Here is a 19,978-nt window from a genome sequence, read left to right on the forward strand (position 1 = left end):
ATATATATATATATATATATATATATACACATACATATACACACACACACACTATGAAGGGAAAAAAGCTAATGGTTTTGTCTTTTTTTTCTGTGTAGGTACAGGTTATGTGTGTGTGTGTAGGTACAGGTTATGTATGTGTGTGTGTAGGTACAGGTTATGTGTGTCTGTGTGTAGGTACAGGTTATGTGTGTGTGTGTGTAGGTACAGGTTATGTATGTGTGTGTGTGTGTGTGTAGGTACAGGTTATGTATGTGTGTGTGTGTGTGTAGGTACAGGTTATGTATGTGTGTGTGTGTGTGTGTGTGTAGGTACAGGTTATGTGTGTGTGTGTGTGTGTGTGTAGGTACAGGTTATGTGTGTCTGTGTGTAGGTACAGTTTATGTATGTGTGTGTGTGTTTTAAAACTGACATTGCTGTAATGTACTTGAATATTATATCTTAATCATGGATAACTTCAATATTCAAAGGGTAGTTTGGGATACAGTTAACATATTTTAAATTGTTTAATGTAACACAGTTCTAGTAAATGTAGATATATTTTATCACACTTTCTGATAACATGTTGAGAAAAAAGTGCTCAGATCTGTTTCCCTAGGGAAGGCAACTTCTAGAGCAGGTGCAACTTATGTAAAGGGTACCCATTGAAATCACATCTACCTAATACATTGTATAGACCAAAACATTTATTTGCTGTCCATCGTAAGTCATTGATCCTTGAAATAGATTACAATTAAAAAGGGCATTTGGCTTTTGTGAAATACGTAATAGACTTCACATCACCCACCATGTGTTTTGTTGGTTAAACCAAAACAGGTTTCATAAACGGTAATCACACTGGTTATACATAGGCTTCCAATTGACAGCTTCAATCCCACGTCATCAGCCCAAGTCCTTATTGGTCCAGAAGTTGTCAGCATTGATCAGCCAGATGCACATCGCATGAAGGGGGAGGCAGGTCACTTGCTATAAACTATTCATCATTTAGATGTGTTCAATTTGCTTCATGTAAAATATGTTTTCTACAAAATAAATATATTTACATGGGTAATATGAAAAGTGTTTTGCGTTCATTAATTTATGGCCATTTCCAAATGCCCTTTTTAGGGCAGTTGTTTAAAGGGACCAATGGTTTATTATGGATGGTAAATATCCTAAGGCTACACAAAGTATTAGGGTAGATGTGATTTTTATTTCATTATATAGCAATTATTTTGCACTTTCTATAAATATCTGTGGCAGAATGCCTCAGCATTTTTCTTCACATTTGACCACCGTACTTATCTGTAAAAAAACATGTGTAAATTATTTAAGATTTTAAGTGGATAGTTGTTTAGTAAATCAAATTGTTTGTATATACTGCATTATTTTCTTCACAAATGCATTCAATTGTTATTTTGAGTTTAAATGTAAAGTACCATGTTCACATGACACTAATTGAGAAACATTGCTCCATGTCATCTAAAAGTTACATTATCAATTGTATAAATTGTCTTTTATTATTGCTATTTCATTAACTATTTTATTTCACCTTCTAACTGGTTTCATTATTTTTTATTTTCCCTCAGAAGCATTGGACTTGCAGAATTCCACATGTACACATAGCCAGTCAGAAGTACAACCTGTTGTGAAGGAAGATAGTGACAACTTTAAAAATGACAGTGTTTTCTTTCAAGAATTGGAAGAAAATCTCTTGCACATAAGCCAGGTAGCTGGACAGCTACACGCTGGAGAACCACTCGATTATTTACACACACACGCCACTGATACCGCAACAACCAGTAATAATACATTGAGTGTTAAGAGAAGTGTTACAACTACAGTTGGTGGCCTTGCTAGAAATCAGACCGTTCCAGGATCCCTTAGAAGCACCAAACCAGATAATATATTGTTCAGTAGTGCAGTAGAACACACTAATGCTGTACTGGTGCACAACTGGACCAAAGACAATGTCTTAGGCTCAGATGTGACTGAGGATCTGGATATAAATCATGACAATGAGAGGAGGCGTGAAACCTCAAGCTGCAAAGATCAAGCCAACAGCCCTGGCTTCTGCCCATCAAAAAGTGGCTTTAAATCTGTTAATAAAACATGTAACCCTTTGTGTAAGACAAATGTTCAAGATTTGCCGGGTTTCAAAACGGCATGTAATATGAAAACGCACATTTCAGAGAAAAATCTAAGAAAAACACATCTGTTTAAAAAAGATGAATCTTTGTGTTTTTCAAGTGATACTTCAATCAAAACTGTGGACAGGAACGACTCTTTGGAGAAGAGAGCAAGTCTTGATGCTGCCTCAGCAATGACCTTTAAGGGATTCAGAACCGCATCTCGTAAGGAAATAGTAGTCACAGAAAGTAACCTTGTTGCCGGAAGTCTCTTGTTTAAAGATATTGATGATACGGTCAGTCAAAACCCAAACAATGGCTGCAAAACTAATATGTTTGATCTGTTCCCTAAGCTGGTCAACATGAAGCCTGACAATGATGAAATGACAAGCAGAACAGGAACTAATACTTCAAAGAGTTTGGACGAAATGTTGTATGGAGAAGTGAAAGAGGAAAAGCAAAAGGCAAATGTTACAGGTTCATACAAACAATCCTCTTTAGCAAATGGTCAAACAAATTATGATATCAATGACCAAATTAAGAACTTTTCATCTCCTACTTTTCAAAGCATCAAGACCCAGAACTGTACTCCTGTTGAGATGAACCAAAGGAACTTTCTAGGTGTATCCACTGAAATACAATCTCATTTCTTCGACATCTTGACAGAAAGCCAAAAAGCTGAAGTCAATGAACTCTCTTCTATTCTAGAGAATGCAGACAGTCAGTTTGACTTTACGCAGTTTAAGAAGGTGAATATGCAGACATTAAATAATGGAAACATACAAAGTACAAAAGACAGCATTAGTGAATCTCAGAAGCTCAATAGTTCAGATGTTTGGAAAGATGTGGACTTCAATGATAGCTTCGCTACTGAACGAGAAAATATTGAAAACATTGTTACCAGTGTCAAATTGGCTTTCAAAAATAACAATGACACAAATGCCTGTAACTCAGATAATAAAACTGAACCAAATACCTCCTTCAAGCATAATGCAGGAGGATTTAATTTGGCAAGTGGTAAATCTATTAACATTGCTGATGAGGGTTTGGTCAAGGCTATTAAGCTGTTCAGCGATTTAGACAATAACCTGCCGTTGTCAAATCATCTGCCCAAAGGTAGCAGCAAAACAGATGCAAATTGTATATCCATTTCTGAATCTCTGAATGTTCCGCATGTTGTAACAGACTGCAATGCTGGTGCCCTTACTGTTAAAGGAAAATCGCATAGTATAAGCCCTGACACTATAGAATCATATCCAGAATTTAAGGAAAAAGATTTATTTCAAAATGAACTCTCTGATAAGGACCAACTTCGTATGCTTAACAGAGAGAACCCCAATTTCATGAAGTGTAATTCAACTGAGATGAAGAACAGCGACTTGGGTGTTACAAGTGAATCTAGCAGTTGTTCAGAGTTAGAAGCAGAGTGTGTACCAAATAATATTGTATCCAATGGTTATGGAAGACTTGCTTCTGCTGCATGTTTCTCAGCACTGCCAGTTGGGTTTGCTACTGGCAAAGGCAAACTCATTGATATTAACAAAGCCTCTTTAGAGAAAGCAAGAACTTTGTTTAATGATATTTTAGAGCCATCAGACGTATGTGACGGCCATTTAAGGACCCATGTTGTGCATGGATCATCAAGCTCGGTCGTCAAAGCAAATTCAATCATAACCAGTCCCATTGATGGTGGGAAGACCACACATAAACCAGCTATTGGTCAGCCTTCAGTTGGCTTTAGTATAGCAAGTGAAAAAGCTGCACTGGTTCCTAATGATTCTCTTCATGAACAAGGGCAGACAAATAGAAATATGTCTACAAAAGAAGTTAATAAAGAGGCAGGTTTGCCTCCGGAAGGTATTTCAGTCTCCAAGATGTCATTTTTTAGCACTGCAGGTGGTAAACCAGTTCAGCTCTCAGATGAGTCTTTGAAGAGGGCACGGGAAATGTTTGCTGAAATAGATGACATCCAGGTGGTGGACCAGCAAAATCCTGGAATTGTCAGGACAGGTTCTACAGTCCAGCAAAATCAGAAGGAAAAGCTAAATTCCAGCAGCCTGCAAGACCTACAGAAACATATGCAGGGAAAAACAACAGATGTTCACCTACCTCCACTGGGATTCAGTACAGCAAATGGTAAAATTGTACCAGTTTCTCAAAATTCTCTCCAGAAAGCAAGGATGATATTGGCTGATACTGAGGGTAATGCTGATGTTTCAGAAGGTGGAGACATGTTTCAGTCCAGGCAGGCTAAAACTGGAATAAGCAATCAGGAAATAAACAAACATTGTGGTGTTGTCTTAGACTCCTTGGAGAACAGCCAACACATTCAAACCAAAATATCAAAAGTCATCCAGGAACACACCGTTCCAAATCAGATTGCTGCTTTACCATGTTCTGAAGGTGTATCTGGTGTACCTGCTTTAGGAAATATGTCTGACAAGGAAGTGGTTAATGAGACGGGTTTGTCCAAATTAAATATTCCCAAATCAAAGATGGCATTTTTCAACACCGCAGGTGGTAAACCCAACCAGCTGTCAGATGAGTCATTAAAGAAAGCTCAGGAAATGTTTGTCGACATAGATGACCGGCAGTTGGCAGGTCAGGAAAAACATGGTTCTTCAGTAATGCAAAGTGGTGAAGGCAAGATCAAAGCCAGCTCCCTGGATACCAGTAGCCTACAACATGTACAGAAAAGTGATATTCAAGTAAAAGAACCAAATGTTAACCTGCCTCCACTAGGCTTCAGTACAGCAAGTGGTAAAACTGTAGCAGTGTCTTATGATGCTCTCCAGAAAGCAAGGCAGATGTTTTCTGATACTGATAGTGTATCAGAAGCTGGACCTAGATTTCAGAAATTAAATAAAGATTGTGGTGTCTTGGACTCCTTGGAGCACAAAAAGATAATTCAAACTAGCATAACAAAGGTCAACCAAACAAAACTAGCTCTGAATCAGCTCACCAATGACCCATGCTCAGGAGTTATGGTGGGTGGTCCATCTTTCGAAAATATTTCAAACATAGATGTGGGTAAAGAGAGATGTTTGCCTCAACGAGAGAGTCCCATCTCAAAGATGCCATTCTTTACAACGGCACGAGGTAATCCTGTTAAATTGTCAGATGAGGCTTTGAAAAAAGCTAAGGAAATGTTTGCTGAAATAGATGATGGACAGATTGCAGATCAGCGATCACATGCAAGTGTCTCGGCAGCTTCTATAGATAAGCAAAGTGGCAAAGAAAAATTAAAATCTAGTTCTGTTAATAGCAGCAATCTAGAAGTGGTACAGAAACATACTATGCAAGTAAAAGTACCAGCTGTTGACCTGCCTACCCTAGGTTTCAGTACAGCAAGTGGAAAGACCGTAGCAGTCTCTCCTGAGTCTCTCAAAAAAGCAAAGCTTATGTTTGCAAATGCTGATGATGCAACGAATACTGAAAGTAAGGCTCAGAGTAAAACTATAACATGCACTCTGAAACAAGGTGTAGAGTATGGAAGTATAACCGCACTTGGTACATTTCAGGTAAACAAAGCGAATATTGACAAACATATATTGTCTGAAAGTAATGATTTGGGAAACCCCTCTAGAATAAAAGTGGTGGAAAATGATTCAATGCCCAGGATGCCATGTTTCAGCACTGCAGGTGGTAAGTCTGTGACCACCTCAGAGAAGTCCTTGAAGAAAGCTCGAGAGATGTTTTCTGAAATAGATAATGTCTGCTTCTCACAGCATGACAAGCTTGAAGGCACTCTAGGTAACAATTCTAGGGTGATATCGATGAAGGAAATGTCAGTGATAGAGGTAGTGCTGAAAAAATCAGAAATAAAATATTCACCTAATGCAGGTGCTAAGAATTCATTTGGATTTAGCACTGCAAGTGGGAAACAAGTGCCTGTTTCAGAAAGTGCAGTGCAGAAAGTTAAAGGTTTATTTGATGAATTCAGTCATGTTGAAAATTTACAGGAAAACTTGGATGCAAACCATGACTCTATAAAGATGAACATGCTTACACCAATTGTTAACAAACCTGAGCATATTGCAGACTCCATTACCAAGTTCAACAGCTCCCAGAATGACATAAGTAATCCTACAGAAGGTGTTAGGGTTGGTCAGAAATCAGCACGCACTTATGATAACCCCATGAGTAACATTCCACTTCCGATGCCTGGAAGACACTCTACACCGTTCCATGATCCTGGAACAAGAATTCCCAAAAAGCTGAAATCAAATCTGTATTTTACATCATCACAAACCCCAGAAAATGATTTTGAAATCGAAGCAGCAGAAAGTGCAAAAGCATTTATGGACGATGGTGATCTGACTGATGCTGAAATGAGGACAGATGGATTGAATTTGAGTTCAGACAAGCCTCCAAATCTTAGAAATGGAAAAAGATTAAGACCTGAAGATGGAAACCCACGTGGTATGTAGATAATTTGTTGTTGTGGTTTTTTTTTTCTTTCTGTTTTAGTTTTAAGAATTGCTTATTGATTCTGTATTGAAATGTGTACCAATCATGCCTAGGAACGTTGGTTCCATTTCCCTGATAGCTTTTTAATAAGTATCCCTAAAGGCCACATTGTAGCAATACCACAAACTATGGTGTACCACCAGCATGATCATACTGTATTTTCTGGTTGTGCCATCCCTCAGTCTGGATTTTAGTCTGACACATGGAGTGTGACAGTGGAAGGACTCCAATCTCTCTGTTGTCCTCTTCCTCTGGGAGATCCTCTTCTCAGACAGCCTCTCTTTTACTCCTTCCACTCTCATTTAAGATGAAGCAGAGCACAGCAGGGAGATATAGAGGCTTTTGGGCTCCACAGGCAGCATTTCACAGTTCTCTTATCCCATCATTACCACAGTCAATGTTTGATGGGATCCTTCCTCCACTTCATGCTCCATGTGAGGATTCAGATAAGGCAAGGATGGAGAGTGTGGTGCCTCGAGGCAGATCCTGTCTCACTGTGCCAGTCTTCAGTAACAGACACGGTCATACTATCCGTGGGTATGAGTCACTGGCTGGGTCTTCTGTTTCAAAATAAGCTCTCTGATGACATGTCCGCTGTTTGTCACAGTACACCAGCCCTATATGACTGCCTTCCCAAATGCCATGGTGGAAGACGGCACTCTCTGTTCTTCACTTCAGGCACACTTGAAGTGCTTTACACCAGTTGATTCAACGTAGATTAGCTCCAGCAGCAATGTGGTTTTTCCAGACCGAGAACCATCAGGTTCCTTCACCAGTCCTGCGTCTCTGACACAGTAAAGTGCATTCTATTTTTTTTTTTATTTTTTTTAACAGTTTGTTGTTGTACCAAGTGCTTTTGGTCTTCAATCCTCTGCCTTACTGATGTGGTCATATATTGTGTCTCGCCACACAGGGTGTGAATTGGCGTCCTTTTTTTTGGTCAGTAGTGTCCTTGTTACTATAATAACTGAACCCGGAGTGTGTGCTAGTCTAAATAGAAGGTTACATCCCCTCCAACAGTGGTGGCCTCCAGGAAAGCTTTAGGAAAATCTTATGTCTGTGTTAGGGTGACGGATCTCGTAATAAACTTGCAGAACTAGTGGTAGAGGTCTTTGCCTATAGCAGATGCCTTTCCCGTAGAGCTTGATGCGCCCACAGGTACTCAGATGACCCCAGGTCTTGAGTCTATTGTAGTGCAAGTTTATTAACACCGCAGCGGAATGACTGCAGGAGGGAATCCAGATGATAACGGTTGGTTAGACTTAAGCCGAGGTCAGGGGTCCGAAGCAAGCAGAGTAGTAGGGGACAGGCCAAGTGGTCAGGGCTGACAGCGAACAGGGAAGTCCGAATAACAAGCCAAAAGGTCAGGGTCACCAGAATGTAAGCAGAATCCAATAACAGAGTATCCATAGGAACACGGGTAACGGGACAGGAGCAGGTCAGCAACAGACAAAATCTGCGCTATAACCGGCAGGGAGGCTAAACCCTCTTAAATACTCAAAAGGACCAATCAGGAAGGAGGGGAGCGGTAAAACTAAATGAGCCCCAGGAGTATTTTATGTCATTAATTAGCCTACAGGTGTTAAACATAGAGCGGGCACGTCGGCTGCCCAGCATTGCCGGAACGCGGCCCTGACTAGAACAGCGTCCCGGCCGTTTCCCTGACAATGGCCGAGACACAGGACCTGGAAGGGACGTCTCTGGTGTTGTCATGACAGCCGGGATGCAGGTAGGAGCGAGTGGCGGGGAGCCGCCGCTCGTAACAGTCTGCATTCATAGTCGGCCCAACCACTGCCTTTCCTTAGTTGCCTCAGCTGACTCTAAAGGTGCTATGGCACCATCTCGGACATATCTCAGGTGGCCACATCACCTTTACCCACAGAGCTGTCCATATGTTGTGGCAGATTGCTGAAACATATAACATGGCAGATTGCCACATTATCCTCTGATCTAGCTGACCCGTCCTAAGGATGCTCATTGGAGTCTCAACTGAATGAGCTAAAGTGCTGATGAGTTTAGTTTCCCAGCTTTCCTAAACTATGGTTGCTCACACAAAGCCTTCCCTCTTTGGAGGATAACGAAACCCTAGATGACCTCTCCTTAAAATGTTCAAGGATTTGTTGTCTTGCTCAAAACTGTTCTGTACATTTTAGATATTCAGGACCCCAAAATTCCCAATTTCTAGGCCACTTTCTCTGCACTGTCATCTTTAAGTATGAAGAGCTAGGCAGATCAAACTCTATGAATGGGAACTTCATAATTTGAATGTTTCAAGGTCAGCAGTTGCTTTACAGTCTTATATCCATTTCCTTTGGAAGTCACAGATAAGTAGAGTAACCCACATAACTAAGATGCTATGGTTGTCTATGGAGAACATGTTCCCCGGTCCTGCTTCTTCATTTGTTCGATGCTTCTGATCAGTTCAAGGCATCTCCAAGGAGGTTTTCTACAATGAAGAGGCAGACCTTTGTCACAGTTGCTCCACAACTTGGGTGGCTATGGCCAAGGAACGTTGGGTGAAGCAACTTCTATGAGGAACTTCTTGAGAAAAGCAACCTGTTGAGATGTTCTGTTCCAACTTGCAGGTTGTTTGTTAGATGTTGCATCCAATTTGCCTTATCTTGCATAACTGTACAGCAGAGTTTACCAATGCTGTTGCGGGACTATAGAACACTTTTTACTGCAGACTTGCTCAATTCCTTGTTGTTTACTTTTATTTTTGTATTGTGCTTCATCTGCTGTTTAAGCCTCTCCTTTTTGTTCAATGAAAACAGATTACGCAAAAAAAAAATCCCTGTTTACACTGCCCTTCATGACAAATACCTCTCTAGACATCAAGCATATCACCTAACTTGAAGTGTGCACCAGACATTACTGTGGTTCATTGTGGGCAAGGCTCATTACCAGATTTGAGCACTTTCTTTTGGACTCTCCTCTTCTTCATGGTAGCTCCCCTTTGATAACAATAGGTCTCCATACTTGTTTATCTCAACAATCTGCGCATCTGATGTTCCAGTGTACATTTATTCACCATAAGCTCAAGATTGACATTAATCGCTTAATTCCGAGACCATGTTTTGTCTCCAAAAGCCTACATCCAGTGGTGCCTCCTCCACCAATGGCAATGGGATTCCTTCCAGCTTTTGCACCTTTTACCTTTTTGGCAAGAAGTGCTTATCTCATTCCTCTTAAGGTGCAGATATCTGCCCTTTGAGGTATTGACCATTTAGTGCTTAAACAGAATCTGTAGGTATGGATTTTTTTTCTGCATTGTGGCTCATGTGCAACTGCTTTTTTATCAACTGGTTTCTCCTTGGGACCTAAACATTGTCCTCATGGCCTTATACTCTGAGCCCTTTGTAGCTTTTTGTAGGATAATTCTCCTGCTCTTCTTTTCAGCAATATAGCTTTTCTCCCGGCAATTACCTCTACTCTGTTGATCCACAGAAATAACATTACAGTATTGGGAGTGCAGATATAATGGATAAATAAAATAACATGTGTTTGTAGTAGAGATGCTCAGGTTCGGTTTCCCGAGAACCGAATATACCCGAACTTAGCAGATCTGAGAGCCGAGCCGGCTCTGTACTTTCACGCTTTTTCGGATTTGAAAACGAGGCAAAACGTCATTGTGACACAGTCGGATCTTGCAATTTTTGGATTCCTTTTTAAGATCCAAAATAACAGTGGGTGACCCCCATTTTTCTTTTTTACCACTGCTGTGTGCCAATGTGTCCTAGATGTGCTAGGAACTGCCGTGTGTTTGTGTCATTGCTCTGTCGCTTACCATCCAGCCAGATCTCTGCAGTATTTGTCCGAAAGTGTATGGAAATAATATTGTGCTCTGTGAGGTGGTCAAAATTGACTGCAAATGACTTGAAATTAGTGTTATTGAGGTTAATATTAATATAGGAACAAAAAAAGAGCAAAATTATGTGATTTTAGCATATTTTAGGATTTTTTCTCAAAATTCCAAAACCAAAACACACAAGGGCGGTATTTCCAAAACCAAAACACGAAGCTAATTCAGACTCAAAACCTAAACCAGTTCATGGGGGTCAGTGAGCATCTCTAGTTTGAAGTATCTGTAAGCTGGTCATAAAGTTTGAATACACGAGCTTGCAGCCCGGAATAGGAAGAAAATAGATGATATTGAATATGAACTAATTGGTTGATAAGGGTTATCACCACTTTTCAAATGTTTTCACCCATAGGAGAACCACCAATCAAAAGGCAACTTTTACCTGAGTTTGACAGATCGTTAGTAAATGAATCCAAGCTGATCTTGAAGCCTCTGTCCAGCAGTCCTGGTATGTTTTTCAATGCAACAAACAGATTAGTGTTCATGACTTTCCTATTCTGAGTTATTCAATAGTTCTCCACGGCTACATGTCTCGAATAATATATGGATGTAACAAACGTAAATAAATAAAACAAGTTCCCATGTCACCATAATGGTTAAAAAAAAAATCTTTTGTTAGTTTATTTAACTGAGCTACTCAGTAGCGTTTTGCCTTCAACGTTAAGGTTGTGGAAGACTAATATAAGACTAATATAAACACAAACTGCAAAACCATTTGAAAGGACAAACCCCCTCTTTGCCCCAACTGGAGGACGCTATTTACATTTCTCAGAATAAAGCTGTACAGTGCATGAAGCATGTTGGGGAAAACAATATCTGTAGTAGATTGGTTTGTTTTATCTGTAACACATTAGCATTCCTGGTTAGAGTTATGGTTGAGTATTAGTCATTAAGGAGAGCACAGCAAGAAAAATTAGTAACTTTGCACCTGGGCAAAACCATGTTGAATTGGAGGGGGAGGTAAATTTAAATTGTGGGGACAGATTTATAGTTGGGTAGGACGTGTCCTAGATCTACTTTAAATTTCAGTGTAAAAATAAAGGTATCAATTATGTGTGTGCTATATGAAAAAAAAAAAACGTATTTAACTTATGTGCAAAATAATAAACTAATTTGCACCCCTTGCATTGTAACATGGTTTGTCCAGGTGAAAACTTACTCTTTTTTTTTTTTTTTTTTGCGCTTTGCTCTCCTTAATGACTCGGGCCCTTAATCTCTGCATGCTAAGATTGTTGTAATTGTAGACAGCAGAAGAAGACTAAGTTAGGGTGAAATAACTGTATAAATGAAAGTATTAAAATAGTTTACTGAATACTGTTGCGCAGGTAACTGCCCACAAAAGGTTACAGCAATCAAGGAATCAGATCTGTCATTTTTTTGGTTCAATAAAAGCAGAGTATGAAGCCAAGGGGTAAATGTATCAAGCTGAGAGTTTTCCGACAAGTTTGAAAAGTGGAGATGTTGCCTATAGCAACCAATCAGATTCTAGTTATTTTGTAGAATGTACAAATAAATGATAGCTAGAATATTTTTCAAACCCGCCGGAAAACTCTTAGTTTGATACATTTACCCCCATATGTCTGTGTGTTGTGCCTCACAGCATTGTTATTTCTGTACCAGCTATTTATTTACCATAGATCATCGTGAAATCTGCACTATTAACTTATTTTAATCTTTCCTTTCATCTGCTAGGTAGTCTTAAGGACCGAAGAAGGTTTTTGTATAATGTTTCCTTAAAACCCTTATCGTGTAATCCTACAAGGTAAAATAAACTTTGCAATCTGTAGCTTGAGATACATATAAACCCACCATTCAGCTAGAAGGGGCAAGCATTCATTTGGAACGTGGAAAACCATTACAGGATTACAGTGGTTAAGCTGGTTTGTCAGCATTAATTTTATATTTACATTTGGAGGGAGGTAGTGTGAGTGGTACAGAGATTGGCATTACTGCTATCTACGTGGAGTTGTGTCCCAGTGGTGGTGAAATTAGATATTAAATTGTAAGGGGCAAGGAAAGATGCACCTGGATACAATTCTCTGGTTGTGGAGAGCAGGGTGGTTCTAAATATCATGTTATTGAAATATACCATTTCTCCTGCATCTGCAATTGTTACGTTTTTATTTCATATTAATAGTTTGCCGCCATTTAATTTATTTTGTAGTTTTTCAAAAGGAAAACTGGATGTCCCGGTTTCTAAACTTGGTACTCCAAGCCATTTCACTTCTAAAGCAAAAATTTTTCAACGCACATTGGCGGCCAAATCAACAGATGTCTCGGCGGAGCACAGAAGCCCGCTTAACAATACGCCCTCGTCCAAGACAGTTAAAAGCACTTTTGTACCTCCTTTTACCAAGAAACTCTGTATCGTGTCAGATAATCAAAGAAAGGATCCAAAAAGACAGGACTCTGATAACGCCAAAGAAAATCTACATGAAAATCACATAGAAGTGGGGACATCTAATTTAGGAAACCAAAATAATGAATCAGGTATCGTACAGTTTCGTTGTATTTTGAATAGGTCCATTCATGGTAAATGATGGAATTATGAAACTGTTGAGCATATTTTTTTACCTATGCTATTTGAGGAGTCTCTATGGCTCAACATGCCATCTTTGTCTTAAATTACTCTGCTATAGATGTGCCCAGCTCAAAGTACAGTCTCAAAGTGACATCTGTGATTAAATACCATCTTGGGCATCTTTTAAAAGTTTTGGGGCACAAATAAAAAATTCCACCATATTAGCTTTAGGAAGATAAACTTAGTGATTGTATTTGTGTATATGACAAAATTGCCCAAGTGCAGAAAGTTTTTTTTTGGGGTTTTTTTTTGTTGTTTTTGGTTAATGTATTTTCTGTACTCTATTTTGTTGTTTTAACATGGTCTGAATTTGTTGTCGTTTTGTTTGTTTCTGGAAAGATTTTTCCGATTTGGTTCCAAATCTCCGCTGTGCCAGAGACATGCAGGAAATGAGACTAAGGAAGAAACAAAGGTGTAAAATTAAACCACACCCGGGCTCACTGTATCGCCAGAAAATGCCGTCGGCAGACAGAATTTCACTGGTGTCGGCTGTAGAAGGGAGAAGGCCGACTGTGCATACAAAGACTGAGGTGCTATTATTTTACATCTTAGCAAATCTTTACCAACATCCTACAGTAGTGGGGATTTCTCAAGCTTTCATGTTTGTTTACCATGTATCTCCTATTGTTTATCCCAAGTATCCCCTACAGAGTGTAAATTTTATACCATAGACTACTGAATGTTTTCCCATAGATTGTCACTCTTGCTTACATAGAGATCTAAAAAAAAATTCTGACACGTGAGTGACACTAATGGGTAAATTTATCAAGCTGTGAGTTTCCCCCGGCGGGTTTGAAAAGTGGATATGTTACCTATAGCAACCAATCAGATTCTAGTTATCATTTATTTAGTACATTATAGAAAATGATAGCTAGAATCTGATTGGTTGCTATAGGCAACATCTGAAACCCGCTGGAAGCATGCAGCTTGATACATGTACCCCCATGCCTGGGTGGAATAGGTAAGCGATTTCCTTTGGAGCAGCACATTCCCTGTCAAATTATTTACCTGTCTCTTTCCCCGTCCTACCACCCTTCCACCCCCATCCTCTCTCTCTTCTCATCCTTCTCTATCTCTCCTCATCTCTTCCTCGTCGCTCCTTCCCCACCTTTTTATTTATGTATGTATGTTTATTTTGTTCATTTTCCCCTTATTGACTCTGCTTTTATCCAGTGTATCTGCCCAGTTTTGCTTCTTTCCCTTCCTTATCCTTTATATTTTTTTATTGCCAGTGCATTCCCAATGGTCGGTTGCAGCTTAATGTTAATCTGTACCAACCCACTCACCTGTCAATATTTGACACACCGCACGGCCTCCATTCAGAGTGCAGCTGTCCAGGTGTTTGACAGAATTGGTGGCCCTGGAGACTGCCAGATCTGCAGATCTTTGTAAGTGCAGGTACTAATGTGTTTCATATCTCGATTCAGTTATACAGGCTTGGTGTTGTTAAAAATCACATTGGAATTAATAGCGAGCGTGCAAGGACATTTGAATTTCGCTGCATGGACTATTTGACAAGAGAATGTATCTTGTCTGGTGGAGGAGTGCAGATAGCAGATGGTGGCTGGCTGGTACCCTCTGATCAACTAACTGCAGGCAGACTGGAGTTCTTCAGGTGATACAATCTACTGACCCTGTGTACTATTGTGTAGTAATGCTCTACAACCTTATATATAACTTGGATCAATGGAGACCATGATAATCAAATGAACACACTTGTACTTTAATTACCGCATAAATTGCATCTGTTTATTATATCAACCTCTAAGCAGTTGTTCTCATTACCAATAATTATTATTCAGTGCTGTCAAACTAGCGACCTGCTGCCCTGAACCTTGTGTTGTTTCGAACATTAATATACAAGATTGTGTGTGTGTGTATATATATATATATAATATATATATATATATATATATATATATATACACACATATACACATATACACAATGTGTGCTCACTGGAAGCAGGATATAAAATAGAACATGTATATTTCTCATAGTACTTTAGATTCATAGTTTTCAGCAGCATACATGCCTGACTTCTGAATATCAATGTGTACTACTGTTTGGGAAAGACAATGTGCTGATGTTTCCCCCACTGCACCGCAGAGCTTTATGTGACACTCCAGGTGTGGATCCCAAGCTAATCTCCTCAGAATGGGTGTATAATCACTACCGATGGATTGTATGGAAACTTGCTGCAATGGAAGTGATGTTCCCCGAGGTGTTTGCTAGCAGATGCCTGACACCAGGCCGAGTACTCTTACAGCTCAAGTACAGGTTAGTATTCTATTAACAATTGCAGCTGATTGTTCTAGATTTACAATTGCAACCATTGTGATTTATTTAAAGTTCAGAAACAAATTGACCAAACTCATTTTCTATCGAGTAACCTAGTACTGCATTGTTTATACTTATTAGCGGTGAATGAAATACGTTTGCATGGGGAAGGAAGGAAATCTTACTCCTGATATAATTTAGTATTCAACCTTTCTGCTGATTCTCAACCTTCCGATTTAAAGAAAATTTGCTTTTTACAACCTGATACGTGAGATGTCAGTGACCCAGGGATATGCACAAAAATATTATTATTGTTGTTGTTGACATTTGGGAAGAAACGGGACATAAGTAGACAAATAAATGCAGACATGAAAACAAAGGGTAGGAAGGGTCCTGCTCATGACATTTATATTCTAATGAAAGGATTGGCAAGAAGTACTGGCCTCCCGCCGTGCACTGTTTTATAATGGACAACTTTATGCAATTGATGGCTGAAGCCAAGAAAATTACGCTGCTAGAAAACCTGAGAATAGTAATTACAACTATACTACTGATAATTAATATAGTTTCTTTCATTGTTATTTTCAGATATGACGTGGAGATTGATCAAAGTCGACGATCAGCTGTCAGAAAGATAATGGAGAGAGATGACACAGCAGCTAAGACACTAGTTCTTTGTATTTCTAGAATCATTTCACAGGGAAGTCGTGAAACAAAGCAAGAGTCTGCTGTCATTGAGGTGACTGATGGCTGGTATGGTATCAAGGCTTTGCTGGACACTGCGCTAACATCTCTGCTACACAGAGGACGGCTGTTTATTGGCCAGAAGATAGTAGTACATGGAGCAGAACTTGTAGGCTCAGATGATGCTTGCACACCTCTTGAAGCTCCAGAGTCTCTCATGTTAAAGGTATTATTAACCTTCCCACTTTCCCATACTTTTGGCCTTTGTCATCCTTTCCCTTCCCTGTTTTAGTAGTCCCATAAGGAATGATGTAGTATTGTGACCATATTTTTGTTTTTCCTGTTATCATGGAGGTACAGGATAGCTTGTTATCTTTTATGCTTTTCATGCATAACATCACTTAACATATTTTTAACTTTGTGATGTCAAGCAAAACACACTTTACATGGGTCCATTATTAAGTTTAAAGTACTAAAATGAACTACACCAGCTGGATGAGCAATATATATCTGTTTCCAAATTATTATTTCTCTGGCCTCCTTTGGGGGACACCGGGGACATTGGGGTATAGAGAAGGACAGGATGAGCTGTCACTTTAAGAAACTTCTGTTAACTAAGCCCTAGGTCCTCCCTCTCTATACCCCACTTCCTGATTCCTTAGTTTAGTTTGAGTGCTTGGGCTGAGCAGCAGCCCAATTCTGTTACTGTCTATTTTATTTTCATTCATTTTTATTTATTTTACTATCGGAGGCTTTTGCCTCTGTTATTTGACAGCTGGCGGCTCTGTCACCGCTGTCAGGGCACACACTGTCTGGAGGGGGGATCGGAGGTACCGTGGAGGTGCCTCCACTGCCAGACCCCCCCACCCCCCCCTCCACCCACATTCAATGTACCCTCCTTGGAGCCAAAGTCATCTTTGTCTTTTCCCACTTCTTTCCAATTGGAAGATATGTTGGCTGACCCTTGGGCTTCACCAGATCGGAAGTTTCAGGTATTTCGTCAGCTGCAGCCATGTCACCTCTTCCCTCCTGAGGTTTTTGCAAAATGGGAGGCGCCAATTTCAAGGCCGGCCAAAATAACTACCATCCCTCTTCCCAACGCACCCACTCTTAAGGATGGTACAGACCGTTAGGTTTAGACTGTCCGTAAGTCTATTTTCATGGCAGCAGGTGCCTCCCTGCAGCCTACGTCGGCATGGGTCAGTAAAGCTGTAGAACGCTGGTCAGAATAGCTGTCTGAAGGTTTGTTGGTATGGAGACAATCTTCTGAGCCGCTTCCAGTGGTGGTACGGATATTTTAGGGGAGGTGGCCCTGGACAATTCCCTTTTCTGGGTGGTGTTTTTTCTGGGTCTCAGATTGACTCCATAATCAGTCAAGCAATCGGAGGAAAGAGCACTTTTCTTGCTGTCAGTGCTCCCGAACAAAAGATGTCCAGGTTCCGGTAATTTTGGTCTTCAGGTCTCGCGGTCAGTATTCCTGGGGCCAGTCCTGCAGAGGTCAGTCCTCTGCCCCATGTGTGGTCTGCAGTGTGGGCGTCGGGCCTGGTAAGCTTGGCGTCTGCAAGCTAAGTCTGCTTGACGGGCATTTTGCCCTTGTGCTGTCGTCAGGGGAGCCCATCTTTTATTCAGGGATCGGTGGTTTCAGTGTACCACGGATGCTTAGATACAGGGATTTATGGACCAGGGGTACATAATCTATCTGCTCGGTCATCTTCCCAGGTGGTTCTTTACCACAGGGCTTTCCGCATGTCCACGAAAGCGAATAGCTCTTGGAGAGTCAATCCAATCCCTGATTTCTTACGGAGTAGGTATTTCAGTGAAGGATTCACAAATAGCTTTGGGATTTTATTCCAGCCTTTTTCTGGTGCCAAAACCAGACTGCTCGTTCAGACCTAAATCTGAAATCTTTGAACACTCGGGTCAGGGTGCCCAGGTTCAAGATGGAGTCTTTGAGGTCGGTGATTCACAGCTTGGAACAGGTTGTACATGGTGGCTCTGGACATCAAGGATGCCTATCTGCATATTCCCATCTGGAAGGGTCATCATTACCTACTCAGGTTTGCGGTTTGGTCACAGCACTTCCAATTTCAGGCTCTTCCCTTTGGTCTAGCTATGGCCTCGCAGGTCTTCACCAAGATCATGGCAGTCATGGCTGCTCTGTTCAGGTCCAAGAGTATTATGATGATTCCTTACCTGGACGATCTTCTGAAGTCAAAGTCTCTGGAGGTACTTCTGTCTCATATCAAGGTAGTGATCCAGACTCTAGAATCCTACAGTTTGATTCTCAACTTCAAAAAGTCCATGTTGATCCCAACCCAGTGGATGATCTTTTTGGGACTTTTATTCGACACCCGACTACAACGGGTGTCCTTACCTCTGGACAAGATTCTGGCCTTGCAGAAGATTGTAAAATCTCTGTTGGCTGACAAACAAACCTCTGTGCATTTCGGCATGAGAGTTCTGGACAAGATGGTATCGACTTTCGAGGCGGTCTAGTGTGCTTGGGGGTTCATGTTGAAATGTCTGTCAAAATGGAACAAATTCCATCTGAATCTGTCGGGCCAGGTATTCTGCCTGTCTCCTCGTGTGCGTCAGTCGCTCCTTTGGTGGTTGCAGAGACAAAATCTCTGCAGGGGTCGTCCATTCTCGATCTGGGATTTTACCTTGATTAGCTTCAGGGTCTTTGGACTCTGAATCCAAACTTCCGATCAATGTGTTGGAACTGTGGGCAGTTTTCTGTGCTCTGATCAGCGTGCAACATTTGCTGCAGGGACGACCGGTGAAGATTCAGTAGGACAATGCCACGGCGGTGGCACACCTCGATCACCAGGGTGGCACCAAGAGTCCTGTAGCCATGTGAGAGAGCGCACAAGATTTTTCAGTGGGCCGAAGGTCATGTCCCAACGATTTATGGCCATCTTTATTCCAGGGGTAGAAAATTGGGAAGACTATTTTCTCAGCAGCCAGACTCTGCATCCCGGCGATGGTGTTTTTATACCAGGTTTCCTACCCCTTCTTTTTGATTTGTCCAGGTTGCTCATGTTCTTGCAGGATGACCTGGATGCTGGTTTGCGCCTTCGTTCTCTTAAGGGTCAGGTATCGGCTTTTTTCTGTCTTCTTTCAAAGAAGACTTGCTGTGATGCCTAATGTGCACACTAATTCAGGGCGTGCTTCAACCTCAGTATGTTACTCCAGTAGCGCCTTGGGATTTAAATTTGGTGTTGAATGCTTTACAGCATCCACCTTTTCAAGCCTTGGCTACTGTTGATTTCAGATTTCTAACCTGGAAAACTGTCTTTCTTTTGGCCATCTCTAGGGCGAGTTTCAGAGCTTGCAGCCTTCATTGCTCCCAAAAGTGGTATCTAGATTTCACTTAAATCAGGACATCGTCCTGCCCTGATTATGTCTCTTTGTCTTCGAGAGACAAAGTTTCTATTCGTTCTCTCGATGTTGTTCGTGCCTTGTGCATTATGTGCGTAGGACCCTGGATGTGCCCAATACTGAGGCTCTTTTGATCATCTATGATGCACACAAGAATGGCTGGCCAGCTTCCAAGGTGACTATTGCTCGGTGGATTACAGCTTTAATACATCAGGTTTATAGTGGGGCTGGGCAGCCTGTTCCAGATAATCTTCAGGCGCACGTTACACTCTACAACCAATCAGATTCTAGCTGTCATTTATTTAGTACCGTCTACAAAATGACAGCTAGAATCTGATTGGTCGCTATAGGCAACAACTTCACTTTTTCAAACCCGCAGTTTAGTAAATATACCCCTTAACATCTTTGCATCCAAGAATGCAAATTTTTGGGGAGAAACGTGCTTTGTGCCATTTCCCTTCCGTGATGTGGCTTTGTGATGTCCCCAATGTTCCCCGGTGTCTCCTGCTTTTTCTCTCTATCTCCTCTTTTTGGGGGCTTGTTTAAATATAGGCTGAGGAAACAGGAAGTGTGGTATAGACAGGGAGGAGCTAGGGCTTAATTAACGGAAGT

General features: G+C 40.8%; 1 protein-coding gene across 3 annotated transcripts in view; it reads left to right on the forward strand.

Annotated features, from left to right (window-relative positions):
* The window catches only part of BRCA2 (BRCA2 DNA repair associated), a 42,115-nt gene that overhangs the window by 13,399 nt on the left and 8,738 nt on the right, over positions 1-19,978 (forward strand). For all 3 annotated transcript variants that reach the window (XM_075198974.1, XM_075198975.1, XM_075198976.1), the window contains exons 10-17: positions 1,569-6,530; positions 10,793-10,888; positions 12,133-12,202; positions 12,605-12,930; positions 13,361-13,551; positions 14,449-14,636; positions 15,131-15,301; positions 15,890-16,211. In XM_075198974.1, coding sequence (XP_075055075.1) covers positions 1,569-6,530; positions 10,793-10,888; positions 12,133-12,202; positions 12,605-12,930; positions 13,361-13,551; positions 14,449-14,636; positions 15,131-15,301; positions 15,890-16,211 — 6,326 coding nt within the window. The remainder of the gene's footprint in view (positions 1-1,568; positions 6,531-10,792; positions 10,889-12,132; positions 12,203-12,604; positions 12,931-13,360; positions 13,552-14,448; positions 14,637-15,130; positions 15,302-15,889; positions 16,212-19,978) is intronic.

Source organism: Mixophyes fleayi, chromosome 2 (genome assembly GCF_038048845.1).
Source record: "Mixophyes fleayi isolate aMixFle1 chromosome 2, aMixFle1.hap1, whole genome shotgun sequence".
Classification (NCBI taxonomy): Eukaryota; Metazoa; Chordata; class Amphibia; order Anura; family Limnodynastidae; genus Mixophyes; species Mixophyes fleayi.